Source organism: Stegodyphus dumicola, chromosome X1 (assembly GCF_044657685.1).
Source record: "Stegodyphus dumicola isolate Sdum_Otavi_A_Nest chromosome X1, ASM4465768v1".
Lineage (NCBI taxonomy): Eukaryota > Metazoa > Arthropoda > Arachnida > Araneae > Eresidae > Stegodyphus > Stegodyphus dumicola.
The window spans coordinates 189,384,669-189,401,210 of record NC_140780.1 but is presented as its reverse complement, the minus strand read 5'-3'; the positions used below and the strand labels follow the sequence as shown (position 1 = coordinate 189,401,210).

The following is a 16,542-nucleotide window of genomic DNA, read 5'->3' as shown; positions in this document are numbered from 1 at the left end:
GCCCCTGTTTTGAAATTCCCGGAGGGGGACGAAAACCTGGAAATTGCAGTAGATGCGTCGGACTATGCGGTGGGTGCGGTTCTTATGCAAAATAGCCATCCTCTGGCATTTTTTAGCAAAACGTTGAATCAGACACAAAGGAATTATACAGCTACAGAGAGAGAAACATTAGCCGTATTAATGGCTGTACACAAATTTCGAGTTTATTTCGGCAAAGCGCCAGTAACAGTCTTTTCGGATCATGCGGCTGTTGGTAGACATTACTCGAGGAAAAACCTAACTCCCAGGTTAATAAGATGGGCTTTAAAACTTCAAGAATATAATCTCATAATTAAATATAAACCGGGTAAGGAAAACAATGTAGCTGACGCACTTTCTCGTATAAAACTAGACGATGAAGGAAATGAACTTAAATGCGCTGTGTTGACTTCAAAACTTTTAGATTCTAGAGATACGATTATCACTGAACTGAAAGCTGATCCTGAATTTGGAAATATCTATGCATATTTGAAAGACCCCGAAAGCTTTGAGCACACAGATATAGATGCGATAAGAAATAGAGCAGAAAACTATGAAATAATAGATAATTTATTATTTTATACGAAAACAACAAACGAAAATCTCGAGTACAAACCAGTCATCCCAGCCTCGCTTCGATTAAGCATTTTGAAGGAATTACACGACGTGAAAACAGCCGGTCATTTAGTTGTCAGAAAGACTTTAAAAAGGGTACGCGAGGCGGTATATTTCCCGCAATTATACAAAATAGTAACGGCGTATGTCAGGTCCTGCAATCAATGTCAGTTAATAAATGATATTAATTACAGCCCGGCCGGGTACTTAAATAGCATTCGCGCTACATTTCCGAATGAAATTTTAGGCATAGATCTTCTTGGTCCCTTTCCCCAGAGCGAGTTAATTAAAAATCGTTTTCTTTTAGTAATTGTAGATCACTTTTCAAAATGGACAGAAATTGTTCCACTTAAACACGCGTCAGCCAAAACAGTCGCAGATGCATTCTTACACAGATACATTTTAAAATACGGTGCACCGATAAAAGTCATTAGCGATAACGGAAAACAATTCATTAGTCAAATATTTGAAAACATATGCACTAGACTTGGCATACGCCATATCAAAATGGTTCCGTATAGACCACAGGCAAACATCGCAGAAAGAGTGAATAAAAACACTGTAAATATAATTCGCAGTTAAGTTAGCACACATCACAAGCGCTGGGATGGCTACATAAATGAATTAGCTTTTGCTTTAAGAACGGCAAATCACGATACTACGGGAAAAACCCCAGCAGAATTATTTTTAGGCCGAAAGTTAATTACGCCTTTAGATAAATTATTCTTTGTGCAACAAAGAGAGCAAGAGTTTAAACAGAAAGATGTGCAAAAACTTATTGATTATTCAAATTATCAGCGGAAGTATTCTGATTTAAATAGAATGGAAACGAGTTCGAGGTGTGCTGTTCTTACTTCACGTGCGCGGAGGTAGTTAGCCAGAAATTGAAGAACCCCGCGTTTCGGCCTGTGTGCTTGCCCAGTGCCTCCTAGATTATAAAGCCAATGGGCAGGTTGTAGAAACAAGCGTGACGTCAAAGTTAGTAGGCCCACGTGATGTTCTCGAGGTTTGGATTCTCAATTGGGAAGCCATTGCTTTGCGGTGTACATAGACTGGAATGTTAGCACGTGCTGTCGGGGAGAAGAAATACTTGGTAAGTTCGTATTTATTGAAATGTAAATGTAACTTTATATTTTGTTTATTGAAATAAACGCTTGCTATTACTAATGTTGAATTAAATTAAGTATTAATTGCTTAATTATTAGTAACACACGTATACTTATTATGTTTATCTTCGTATTGATTAGCCATTATTATTATTATTAATCTTATTTCTGAATTTACTTAATATATTTTGTTTAAGTGCATCACCGAAGTTTTAATTTTATGTGTGCAGTATCTAATGTTACGTATTTTCTTTTATAAAAGTTTTTTATTATTTCATTACTGTTTTACGAATTTTTAACCCAATCATTTATATAAAGCTTAACAGTTTTTAAAAATGTAATTAAAAGTAAACCTATACAATAAATCTAGTTAAATTAATAATTACGTATATCAGTTAACAAACGTATGTACGCTAATATGTGAGTGTGTAGAATAAATGTGAGTGCATTGTATAATGAGTGTAAGTATAAGTGAGAATGGCAAACTTTTAAAGTTATGTGATCAAAGCGTTCAGTATTTGAAGAAGTCTAGTAAAAACGTTTGTTTTATTGTGAGTTTAATTATATATTAACTTATCACTATTGAAAGATGTATTTTATGTGCTTTCTAAATTTATACTGTGTATTTGCATACAATGTATTTAAATATTAAAGCAGTAAATTCATCTTAACATTCCATAAATAGTGTTTAGTTTACCAAACAAAGTCTTTCTTCAGATTTCAGGTATATATTTTACTGTTCAATATTCTAAATATTCTAAACATGATTCACCTGAAGTTTGGTATTATTTTCATTTGACTGTTTCAGCATGTTTTAAATATCAAAATTATCATCATTGATGCGAGTAATAATTTCAGTATAATAATAGATATCTTAATAGAAGCTTAGGTGTTCTTCAGATACGAATTTCTTGAAGTCTCATTTATTCAAATGTTTGAATGACATTTGAAATTCTCCACCGTTGGTTTATGGTGTATCGAATTTCAATGTATAATTATGCAAATTTAAATTGTTATAACATTTAGTATTTATATAACTGATTTTTGTACTGTGTTTACAGAAAATATGCCATTTAAATGCTGTGTAACTGGTTGTCGGGGAAATTATAAAGGTACTGAAAAGGTGCATACATTTTCCTTTCCCAAAAATGATGCTCTTCGAGAGAGGTGGCTAAGAAATATACCTAGGAAGGACTTCTCAGCAACTCCATATTCTCGGGTAGGTGTAATCCTAATTAATTTATTAAGATTCAATAAATTGTTGGTAGACTAAGAATATTCTTAGTCTGCTATGGAAACTTTCTGCAAGCTATAATTTTTACCTCCCGCCAACATGTATAAATAGGTTTCAGTGTATAGTTTTCTATTTGATGAATCAACAAATTACATTTAATTTACAAACAATCAAGGGCAAATGATACTTCGAAGCTCGTTGCTGTACAAGCCATAGAATAGGTGGGAGGTCGTATGCTGTCATGATCAGATTTTTTATATGTAGTGTTAACTGATCCTTAAATATTTGAAAGAAAATTTTAATTTGCATATATGCATTTAAAATTTAACCTGCCCAAAGCATTGCCAAAGCTTGAATGTTTTTATTTATAAGGAAAGTGATCCGATCTTGCTTTACAGTTGGTTGTTTTAAGAAGTTAGTTACATGATGTCTTCCTTTTACTTAATAGGTGTGCCATAAACATTTTCAACCTGATGACCTCATCTGGGAAACATCAGCTTTCGATGAAAAAAATGGAAAAATCATTAAAGCTTCACTGCAGAGACCAAAACTAAAAGAAGGCGCTTTTCCTAGCATATTTGATGGCTGTCGATCGTATTTATCTTCACAAGCTCGTAGTTCGAGAAAAAGTCCGAATGAGAAAAAAATGGAACGAGAAGCAAACCTCATGATGAAAGCTATTGCTCATAGTAAATTATCGGCTGCTGAGTATTATAAATCGAGGACATTTTCAGACTTTAATGAACTTTTAACCTGTTGTACGCAATATACATTTTCTACATTTTGGAACGTTGTGCACAAAGACAATATCTTGATGCTTTTGAATTTAAAATGCACTGTGTAAAATTGCGTTATGCAGTCCACATTACTGCAGATCTTTTATTATCTGTATTGTTTCAAAATAAGTTATTGACTCATATCAGTAGTAAGTATAATGAGTTACCTATAAAAGTAAGTAATATTAATGAAATTCATGAAATACTTGATCATATTGAAATGTTAGAAACTAAAGACTTAATGAATTCGATTGAAATTATAATCAACCTGATGAAATCTTTAAGTTTCACAAATGAAGGTGATAAAATTTTATTTGAGTTCATGATTGAACAACTTTCTCTTGTAAAATGTAAGCCCCAAAATCGTCAATATTCATCCAATACCTTAATTTTAGCTTCTATGTTTTATTTGTTATCGCCCCAAGCATATAAATTTGTCCGACAATCGGGTAATTTAATTTTGCCTCATCCAAGTACTTACTATACATAAAATAAGTTCTAAAATGTAAATCCCCAAAAGGAAACAGATGATATGTTGTTTTTGGCATATGCTAAGCAAAAAGCTTGCTATCTGAAAGAGCATGAATTATATGTTTCATTAATGATGGATGAAATTCACATCAGACCTTTTCTTGACTACAAAAGTGGAGATCTTGTTGGAATTGGCCAGGAAGTTGATAACATAGCTTCTAGTGCACATGTATTTATGATACAGAGTATTTTGTGCTGCTTTAAAGATGTTGTCCATATATTACCATCGAAGAAAATGACAGCTGAAGTTTTGTTCACTGTTTTGAAAAAAATAATTGTTGGTCTTGAAGCAATAGGTTTCAAAGTAATTGTTGTTGTTAGTGACAATAATTCCATTAATAGAAGATGTATATCTCTGTTTAATAATCCATTATCAAATTTTGTATTTCCTCATCCTCTTGATGCAACTCGTCCATTGTTTTATGCAGTTGATTCTGTTCATATTATTAAATGTGTTCGTAACAACTGGTTAAACCAGAAAAACCCTGAACAAGCTATGTATTTTCCAAATTTTGACTTGTCTTCAAATAATGTATGTACCTCTTCATTTCTTACTTTAAAAAATATGTATGAAGCTGAAAGTGGTAATTTGTTAAAATATGGATATACAATATCTCGTAAAGCTCTGTGGCCTACAAATTTAGAATGTCAAAGCGTGAAACTGGCTTTACAAATTTTCAACGATCAAACATCACAAGGCCTGAAAGAATTAGGAGTAAAGCATAATTTGTTAAATTTTCACGAAACATCTGCATATATTAAAATATTTTCGTCGTGGTTTTCAATAATGAATGTTAAAACACCAAACAAGGGGGTACATTCTTGTGATGACTTCTGTAAACCATTAGTATGGAATGAATCAGACAAGAAGTTTGTATTTTTAAATAATTTTCTTGATTGGTTGATGAAATGGAAAGAAATGAAGAGTGATACGGGTAGGCTGACAAAAGAGACACTTTTTGCTCTTATATTAACAACAACGTGTATGATAGAAATGTGTAGGTATTGTCTAGGTGAACTCAACATGTCGTATTTTTTGCCCGGTAAAATTCAGACAGATGAATTGGAACATTGTTTTAGTTTATATCGCAGGATGGCTGGAACAAATTATCATATATCACTTCGACAGGTTTTTGAAGTAGAAAACAAACTACGTGCATGTTCTGTATTAAATCTAACTATGATATCGAAAAGTAAAGGGACAATTGTTATCGATGATTTTTCTAACTCTTTTGATTTGATTAATGATAGTTCCCATGAATCTATTGTAAAATATTTTCATAATTTCAAGCATATTAATGTCACAGATAATGATCTTGAAACTATGGTTGATAAATTACCTTTAATTGCATACTTGGCTGGATAATGTTGCCACTCAGTTATGAATAGGCTAAAATATGATGACTGTGGAGGTAATTTAGTTATTGAAAAACCACTAATAATTCCTTCCAATTTCAAACATATTCATAATTGTGATAGAGGTGGGTTAAAGTACCCATCTGCTGATGTCATTAATGTAATACTCCATAATTTTATTGTCATACAGAAGCTCATAAGCCCTGAATATGAAAATAGTTTCCTCCAAGTATGTAACCAACGTAATTTAATATCCACTATGACATTAGAAATTCTTATGTGTAAGGAAATTAAAATTATTTCCTGTAAAAACCATTTGTCACGTAAAATTATGCAACTGCTTATATACTCATCCACAAATACTCTTTTAAACAATTATTGTGAATTCAAAAATGACAGCTTTTCTAAATATTCAGATAAAAGAAAACTAAAAACACTTGCTATGTAAGCATAACTAACAAAGAATATATTAGAAATATACCAATATAATTTTTTGGATTGAAAATAATTTTAGTGCATTTCACTTTTTTAATTTTAATTGCTCTCTAAACATGCATTAGTAAATATATGTGTAATTTTATTATTTTTGTAATTTAATTTCTTGTTTCTGTATTAAAATATTAAAAATTATGGAATTGTATTTAAATATGTTACATAAATCAATAATTTTAAAGACTTCATTTGTTGTACTGTATTATTTTATATAGGTAACAGCAATAGTTGTCCATTACATACCAGCAATTAATTTAGATTTATATTAATGTTTTTCACATCAAAATATTTTTTCATTTAAAATATAAACTGTATGCTTGGATGTTACTTTTAAGTAATCTTTGTATATTATTATACATATGTGATATATTAGAAGTTTGTACGATGAGAAAACTTAGTAGGTATTATGTGTATATATTTACATGCATAATATTTTAATCACAGGGTTAGAAATATGGATGCGTAAACCCAGAAATTCGGAAATATAATTGAATAATTTGGAAAGATCTTGAATTTGGGAGAACAGATGAACTTGGGGAGGGAGGAGAAAATAAAATTTAGGATAGTCAATTTTAAGGTTGCCAATTATTTCTTAACATAGCCATCATATTTTATTATATCTTACATATGTAATTATGTGTTTGTAGATGCATCTGAAGAAGCTGTTGGAAGCACCAGGATGGGAACCTACATCCAAATTGGTTTTCATTCTAGAAAATTAAGGTCTTATGAGCAAAATTATGCAATTACTGAATTAGAATGTTTTGTATTGGTGATGCATTTAAATTTTATTAATACTTACTCAGTAATTATTTTACTGTACACACTGATCATGCTGCTTTAGTTTGGCTTAAGAACATTAAAGATCTTACAGGTAGGTTATTTAGATGGTCTTTAAAATTATCTATGCATGATTTTGATATAAAATATGAAAATAGTTCTACTAATATTGAAGCTGATATGTTAACTAGAAATCCTATTTGTCAACATTTAAGTTTGGAAGTTAATTTATTCTCATTAGAAGAAATTAAAGAGCATCAAAATTTAGATAATGTATATAATCCTAAGTATAAAGAAATTAATGATGTGTTAACTATTAAAAAGCAAGGATTATACAAAATCATAATAGCAATCTCTCTTTGTACTAAATTACTTTAAAAGGCTCATATTAATCTTGTCAATATTATTGGTCAGGAATTGTCTGTCCAAGATGCTAAAATTTTTTGTAAACATTGCGAAGTATGTCAGTTTAATAAGAAAAGTAAACAAAAGAGATTTGGTTTAATGTGAACCTTTTGAATTATTATCTATTGATACTGTTGGTGGTTTAAACTATTATAATTATATTAAAATGTATATTCACTTAATTATTGATCATGCTACTCATTAAATATGGATTTTTTGCTTCTAAAAGTGTAACTACAGATAGTTACATAAATAGTTTAGGACAAATTTTTCAAATTCAAGTACCAAAGAAAATTTTAAGTGATAGAAATGCTGCTTCTTCCAAATTTAAGCACTTTTTAAGAAATCATAATGTAAAACAATTATTAAGTACTAACGGGCCTCAAACTAATGGTAAAGTTGAACGAGTTACTCAAACAAATATAATTAAACTGTAAATTAAATTCTTATCAGGCTAATATTGCATGGACAAAATTGTTACCTCAAGTTACTGAATAATATAATAATACACCTCATTGTGTTGCAAAATTCCCGCAATCTTATTTAATGTATGGAAAATTGCCTTATAATCCTCTACTTGAAAATCAAGAAGTCTGTCCACCAATCCTTTCTTAACATAGCCAGAGCATTTAATTATATCATATATATATATATATGTGTGTGTGTGTGTGTGTGTTATAATTTCCACACATTTGAGAATATATTTAAGACTAATAAATGTAAATTTTCCTTGCTGAAATTTTAAATTCTGATTTTCAAGGAATATGATTTTATGAAAACATGATATTATGTCTATAAATGAGATAAAAATAACATATCAGAAATTTTTAAGATATTGAGGAGTTTTGGTTTTCAGAACTAATTTTTAATTGAATGATTTGAAAATTCAGCTTCTACTAATCATTTTATAAAGCCAAATTCAATATTCAAGATCAAGTTTTGCTGGACTAAGTATCAAATCTTATTACATTACATGTGGAATTTTAATGCATCTTTAATGAGTTTATTGCTCTTGCATTGTAATGTTCAAAGATATTCCGATAGTAAAATAAATTTTTTATTGCGGAAATATAGTTTCTGGATTATTCTGAGAGTTCATTATTTAACGCAAATTCATGCTTGTATGCACGGAGAAATCGCTATCGGAAGTTCCGTCTAGCTACAATAGATTAGTAAATCTACATGCTCTCCTAAAATTTCATAAATCACCACTCAAATTTAGATTTATTGCTAATGGTACAAATAATTATAAAAAGAATATAGATTACATATTTGCAATTATACTTAAAAAATCTGTAATTTAATCCAACAACTCGTTAACAAACACAATTATAGTTGGATTATTTATAATAATGCTCCAGTTCTCAGCAGTTTTAAAAGTTTAACAATCAAGAATATTAACTGCTATGACTTTGAAAACCTTTATACTTCTCTACCATTAGAAGAAATTTTTAGTAGTTTAATGCAACTCCCACAATTTTTTCCTGACATACTTGACATCCTTAGTATTGAAAGAGGGAATAATTATCTGAAATGTGCATTATTTAATAACTACATTAAATTCAATAATAAGATCTTTCAGCAAGTTAGAGGAATTCCTATGGGAGCAAACTGTTCTACACAAATTTGTAACCTATTTCTTTTTACTTTTGAATATAAATTCCAACGAAGTTTAAATAAAAATGAATTAAAGCTATTTGCGCATACTTTTAGATACATAGATGATATTATAACTTTCAATAATAATTCTACTTTTGAGCAATTCAAAATTTACCCAAATAGTTTAACACTTAATAAAACGAATACGAATCAAGATACTATTGAATACCTAGACCTGCAAATTATTAAACACAGCAAAATTAAATTATATGATAAAAGAAGGAATTTCCATTTTCATACTATTAAACTAATTAATTGGAACTCTAATATCTCTAGAAAAGTAATAGAAAAGACGTTTCATAGCCAAATAATCAGAATAAAAAATATATGTACTGAAATAGATGATTTAAAGGAAGAAATAATAAAACTAATTAATGTTCAAGTTGATAACCAAGTATCACCAAAATTTATTAATTTATATATTAAAAAGGCAGGCATTAACTTTACTTTATAATTTTTTGGCTCTTTTTGATATGATAACATTACTTTAAACCTTAGCTGGAGGGTAATGAAGGATAAAGAAGAGTAAAGAAATTATTTGTAAATTTTTATTGTAAATAAATTTGTAAATATGTATATTTAATCAATACTGGATTCTTTCCTTTTACTAATAAAGGGCCAACTCTTTTCAAAAGTCTCAATTATAGCCCGAATTGAGTGAAGATTTTAATCTTCTTCTTCTAATTTTCCATACTTTAGCCAGTATTTAGTTAAGTTTTGATATACCAGTTAAAATCAAGTTCATTAAACTTTCAATTTTTTCTTTCTTTAAATTTAACTTCTTTAAGAAATTTTGGGAAATTACTGGGAATTTTTTAGAGGTTTTTTAAAGACCTCGTTTCACAAATTTTTGGAAAATTTTTTGACATTTTAAATTTTAAAACATTTCATTTTTACTTAATTACTTTAATTATTTGCCTTGCAATATTTACACAATTTTTCAACAGAACACATATTTCACATTACAAACAGTTTACATTTATTAATTCACAATACCACTTAACTCTATTTTACTTCAAGCAAACTTACCTCTCTTGATTGGCTTAACTCCCTAAATAATTTATCGTTAAAATTAAAACTTGAATTACATACTTTTAGGATTTTTAATTTAATTTTTTCTAGATTTATTTTTATTTATTTATTTTAATATTAATGTTTGCAAAAAATTTTTAATATAACAATAGCAGCTTGGCACTCAACTTTACCTACATAAGCACCATCTATATAATTAATTTGAAGAACACACTTACTTCTCTTTAAAAACACTTTTGCAGACCCCAACACTCATTTAGTAAGTAAGTTAGAATTAAAACTTACTATTTACTTGCTTTAAGTTTTTTTTTTTTAATTTTTTATGTAGTATTTAAGTATTTTCTAGATATGAAATTATATTTTTAAGTATATATTTGTTTTTTAAAAAATGTGAATTAGTTCTTTATGTTTCTTATTGGTTTATATGGATTATGTCTAGTTCTTTTTTAGTTTCTTTTTATTGATATGCATATTCGTGTCGGGGAGGTTTCTGTAGACAAGGTTTTCTAAAATACATTAGTTTCTAAATTATTTTTTATAAAAAATTAATTTTTTTTTAGATTTAATTTAAAAAAAAAGTTTAATTTAATACTTGACTTTACTTGCTTGTTTCTCAAGACTTCATTAGTATTTTCCTTTTAAAACTTTAATTCTTAAATGCTAATTTCTAAGGATACCACTTTATTGGTATTCTTTTTGGACATTCTTCACTTTTTACTTTTGGTTTTGACTTTTACCCTTGCCTGCATGAATGACAAAACACGAATTGAATGATTGGAGAGTTAGGTTTGGAAGCAACTTCCCCTTGATAAATCTGTCTCCTGCCTGCTCAACAGTCATTCATTTATGCATTTAAAAAAAAAAATTGTTTGGAATAATTTTAATTTGCTAAATTAGTGAATTTATTTTCATGGATTGGTTTTGCACTTGATTTGCTTATGCTTCTGAATTTAAATGATATTGTAGATTAGTTCGAGAATTAAATCTTTTATATGCTTACACATTTTTTAAATTTTTTTGGCTTTTAATTTTTTTTTTTAATTTTTGGCTTTAAATTTGCTTTTTTACTTTTATACATGTTTGTTAAAATTTGAATTTAATTTGTTTAAATTTAAATATATATAGATATATATATATATATACTTCCATACAAAGTGATTATCCTTATTGCAGAATTCGTAACTGAGTATATTTATCTTTTGACAACTAACAAAAGTTAATAAATCTTGTATCTACAGATCTTTGAACAAGATTTACATTACAATGTGAATTAATTTATTTCATTTCTAAATTTTAAGGACGTTCTCAGGACTCACATTCGTTTTCAGTAACCAAAGATGATGAAAAATTGGATTCAAAACCATTAAAATCTTAAACGTTTCTTCAAATTCTTGTCATAATAATGCTAATTAATTTACGGAAAAAGTAATCGCGGGTCGCATAAAATCGCTTCGAGAGTTGCCAATCTGAGACCACTGCTGCATGCCATTGTTCATAGATGGTAATTATTTGTTATGATGGTGTCATTTATGACATTATAGAATCTTCCTCTCTTTGTCCACATAAACTCTACTAGATCCTACTAAGAAAGCTGGCGACTTCTCCCACAGACGTGAAAAAATACCAGCACAGAAGAAGGGTGAAAATAACCTTTTATTATTCTCAGCTATGAGCAGAAAGGCACGTACTTCGTGCTTCACAATAACACCGACAACTTGCGGTGAAATTTAAGAAACTTTACACAATAAATAAAAGTCTAAAGAGTAGACTAGCACCTTAAGTTAAGGCTAGCTAGGTTGACTCGACATCCTACCCGGCGGGAAAATTTTTTAAACGGCCAAAAAGACGTATCAGCAACTCTACTTAACAGCAAGGACAGACGCGTCACGTGCGGTGGATAGCGAAAACACGCTCTGAATAAACGCCAAGCTTCACCCGTTTAAATACTTTATAAGGTATTTCTCCCGCCTTCTTAGCGTACCTTCGTGGTGTAGTTATCTGCACGCTGGGTGCGCATTCCAGAGGTCCGTGGTTCGATTCCCGGCAAAGGCGTTGCGCATTTTTCATTTCTCCTGCTTTAAAACTAAACCTAATGTCTCTACATGTCACTTCGCTTAACTTTCAATTAGCGTCCTTGTGAGAAAATGCGAGGGGAAGTAGTTGAGGAAAGATAATTTTGAGCAGTTTTGAGGAAAGATAAAATTTGAGCAATCAGTTAATTGAACTAAGGGAGACCCTACAATATTCCATTCAGTGGGTATTCCCTTTAAATGCCTCTTATATTTATGGCTATTTATATGCTTATACTTTTAGAGTATGTGTCTCCTATTGTATTGTTAGTTTTTAAATATAGTTGTCTGTTTCCCGGCAGTAGCGCTGCACAGACCAAAAACATAATGTTGAATGTTCCTTTCAGACAATTCACATATCTTTTAATACGACCTATTCACTTAAATCTGAAGTACGAAAGACGAAACGAAATCAACTAAAATCAAACTTATTTGCTTAACTGTGAGTTTTCACTAAGCCGCTGGTAAAATATAAAAATGCCAATATAGATTCTCTCAAAATTTCCCACATGCTCGCAAAGAAGAAAAAGCCTTTCCATGATGGTAAGTTATTAAAAGAAGCCTTTTAACTAGTGCTTATTGCTTTGTCAGGGATTTTCTAACAAAAGTGGGGTTATATTAGCAGTTAAAGACTTACGGTGAGATATCTCAACCACAAAGAGAGTGTAGAACTTGTCAATACACATGCAAGCTCAGTTAAAGCGTGACATGAAACTATGTGACTGGTTCTCATTACAATTTAATGAGTCTACATATACATCACACGCTACACAATTAGCAATTCTGCTGCGAATGGTATTTAATAACTTTGCTGTAACCTACTGAAAATATTACCCATGAAAGGATGAACATGAGGTAAGAATATCTTCAACATAATCAAAGTCTATAGATATGCCTCTGCACAAGCTATTGGCGATAACCACTGATGGGGCAACAGCAATGATTAAAAATATTAATAGATTTATTATCGTCATTTTCCAAACTTACTAGTATCACTGTATCATCTTACTAGGAAGTTTTGCGCGGTAGAATAATGCCCTTCGGTCATGAAAATTGTTTAAAAAATAATAAGCTTTATTCAAGCAGCCCCTTTGCAACAATGCTTTTTCAAGGCCCTACTATAAAATCCTAGATTCTAATCTAATTCTGTACACTGAAGTACGCTGGCACAGTAAGGGCAAAGTACTTATAAGGTGCATAAATCTATCTGAAGAAATAAAAATCCTCTCAAAATCAAAATTTTGCTGAATTAACGAACTTTCGCTGCATTTAGATTTTTTACGGACATAACTGAGAAATTGAATTATTTAAACTTGGAGCTTCAGGAACAAAGAAAACATATAGCTTTAATGATAGGGTCTGTTAAGTTGTTTAAACTGGTTTCGTGGATATTACATCTGCAGAGGAAGTCACTTGTGAATTTCCCAAATTAAAAAAAAAAATGATAGGCGAACCTCAAACTGACTTGCCGTCATTTGCTATCAACCTTCAGTTACAGTCTGAAAAACAATTACAACAGATTAATATTATCGAGACACTGGTCATCTTTTTCATCAATCCTTTTGCTTGCCAAGTAAATGAAAGTGAAGTAGCTGCATATTGATTACACAGCTTATTTTGAGCAAGAACGGAAGAACTGGAGCCTAAAATTCTGGTTTTTGAAAATGACATTGTTCTATAATCCAATGCACCAGACGAGAACCTGTGGAATATAGTTCATGGAATAAAATTTCTATTCTTGAAAAGAGCATTATACTATACAAAATTGTTTAATTTGGTTCCGCAAATTTGTGTGAATCATTATTTTCAACAATGACTATCACAAAATTAACGTTTACATCTTGACTTTTATATTAACACCATGAAGACTTCTTACGAGCAGGAATAACGTTTTCGTTACCCTTTCATTCTGAAAGCGCGGAAAAAATGTCTCGTTTCTTCTTACAAATATTTTTATTTAGCCCAAAGGGGTTTGTCCCCGAAGGACTATTGTTTTCGTTTTGCGATTTTGCGTTGAATAACTATAAATGTCCGTTTCACTTTTCAAACTGTTGTCACCAAATGTTAGAGTCCTGCATTATATTTGAAGAAATTAAATAATGAAAAATCTGCATAAATGTATGTATATTTCTCGCATTGTGATAAAACAACGGTACATAGAGCCATCGAATTTTGAATGACGTAATCCTCCTACCAATATGGGCATGTGGAAGACCAAATTTGAAATTTGAAATTTGTTTTATTATTGATTTCATATTCTGTAAAACTTTAACGAATTTTTGATTAACAAACTCAAGGAATTCAAAGCGAGCAATGGCAACACTTTACGGGGGGGGCAACCTCTTTATCTCCAGCGAGCAGAACTGTGTATCGGAAATTCTAAAGATATGCTCATTTTAAAATTATTTTGCAACATTGCTATTGAACTGAATTTTATGGTTTAAGTGCAAAGAACATGATATTTAATAAAGAAAGGTAACACACAAAACGCCCCTTTGGACGTAATTTTAAATCTGAAACCTTTCAGATTTTTTTAAATCATAGTTGTTATTTTTAGATTTTGTTTTCTTTTTAAAGAAGTTTATTTTAATTATTTGAGTTGCACAATTTAATTATAGATCTTCAAATAGTCACTTTAAAAATTCCTTTTTAATCATTCGGATTGTGTCCTTTAAAAGCATGTTTATTGTTATAAATGTTTTTTCGAAAGAATGCTAGGAGATCCAGTATTCGTCAAAATGACCTTGAAAACTCCACTTTGCCCTTAAAGAGAAAATATCGTAAAGCATGATTAATACGTCTTCATATGGGCAGTTCAGAAAAAATATAAAAGTGAGAAAGATACACTCTATAACCAAAAAAAAAAAAAAAAAAAATCGACGCACCGAGAAGGAGTTGTCCGATGGAGACAAAAATTGGTGGATAGGAAGATTATATACAGAATAGAAAATAATTAAAATTTCATAACAATTGAATGATTCATTTCAGAGTTACATAGTTACAAAATAACGAGCTCTGTAAGGTGTTGACCCACGTCTAACCTAGATGCAAACTACCACACGGCGTGGCATAGACTGATAGAGCTCTCAGATGGTCTCCTGCGGTAATTTTTTCCAAATTTGCTCCAACTGACGAGCTAGGTTATCAACATTCCCTGGTAGATGCAGTCGCCTTCCCATCTTATCCCTGACATGCTCGTTGGGAGAGACATCTGGCGATCCAGCTGGCGAAGAAAGTGTTTGACAAGTTGTAAGACAGTTCATAGCAATACGTGCCGTATGTGGTCTGGCATTATTTTGCTGAAAAATAAAGCCAGGGCACTGCAAAAAGAACGGTAGCAAAAGAGGTCTCAGAATGTCGTCAAGGTACAGCTGTGCTGTAAGTGTGCCTCTAATGACGACCAAACGGGTCCAGCTATCAAGGGAAATGGCACCCCAGACCATAACTCCTGATTGAGCGCCTGTGTGGTGTGCAATAGTGAAACCAGGATCAGCTGCTCGGGACCTCTCCAGACACGTCTTCGATGATCGTCACAACGCAGTTGGAAGCGGGATTCGTCGCTAAAGCCTATACGTCCCCAGTCAGCATCATTCCAACCTGATCGAGCCAAGCACCACTGTAATCTAGCTTGGCAGTGTACAGGCGTGAGTGGCAAGTTGCATAACGGTCGATACGAAGGTAGATTTCGCTCCATCAGCCGTCTGTGAATGGTCATACCGGACACTCGTATGCGAGTCGCATGTCTGATGGTTGATAGCGATGAATCAGGCGCTGTGACAGCTGATCTTACAATCACTCTGTCCTTCCGATCTGTCGTGGCCTTAGGTCGGCGCTACCATCATGACGCTGAAATATAACATTGTCCACCCATTCTTGCCAGTATCTTCTAACCACCACATCGCTTCGACTCATATCACGAGCGATTCTCCGATTTGCCCAACCTGCCTCTTTCAATCCAATTATAAGACCTCTTTCAAACTCTGACATTTGCTCGAAACGAGCTCGAATACTGCGGCAATGCAAAAGAAATTTTTAACAAGAGTTTCAAGAACAGCTCCTTATATACATTTGCTGGATACGCTGGAGATCGCACTATTCATCCATTGGACACCAAATTTTAATCATTTGCGTATTTGGTCAAAAAAATGTATGCATACGAAATTTCAAAGCAATCGTATAATTCTTTCTTGGTGCATCGATTTTTTTTTAAATTATAAAGTGTATATAATCTATATATTAATTTAGAATGATATGCATAAAAAGAGTTTTTCACTGTTTTATGACTGTGCCATTGCGTTACTGAATTTTAGCTTCCTACGTCTCAATTTTTTAAAATATATTTCCGAATAAGTTCAAATTTTTTCATTTTTTTAAATAGCAGGAATCAAACAGCATAACATAAAAAAGACTAAATTTTATCCAACTAAATAGATAAATATAATATTGTATAATATAAATAAATAAAAATA

General features: G+C 31.1%; 2 protein-coding genes across 3 annotated transcripts in view; one reads left to right on the top strand and one right to left on the bottom strand.

Moving 5' to 3' along the window:
• Nucleotides 1–16,542, bottom strand: part of LOC118187911 (ankyrin repeat and SAM domain-containing protein 1A-like) — a 411,400-nt gene that overhangs the window by 296,588 nt on the left and 98,270 nt on the right. The window lies entirely within an intron of this gene.
• Nucleotides 1,598–3,838, top strand: LOC146993376 (THAP domain-containing protein 5-like). The gene is made up of 3 exons (XM_085807271.1): nucleotides 1,598–1,726; nucleotides 2,801–2,958; nucleotides 3,422–3,838. The coding sequence occupies exons 2-3, from the start codon at nucleotides 2,806–2,808 to the stop codon at nucleotides 3,815–3,817; spliced, it is 549 nt and encodes a 182-aa protein (XP_085663397.1). The 5' UTR covers nucleotides 1,598–1,726; nucleotides 2,801–2,805; the 3' UTR covers nucleotides 3,818–3,838.

What these genes read in the sequence shown, in the direction of transcription:
- LOC146993376 (XM_085807271.1), top strand. Translation starts at nt 2,806, where the DNA reads ATGCCATTTAAATGCTGTGTAACTGGTTGTCGGGGAAATTATAAAGGT. An exon ending in CAGCAACTCCATATTCTCGG is followed by an intron (nt 2,959 to 3,421) that starts GTAGGTGTAATC and finishes TTTACTTAATAG; the next exon opens with GTGTGCCATAAACATTTTCA.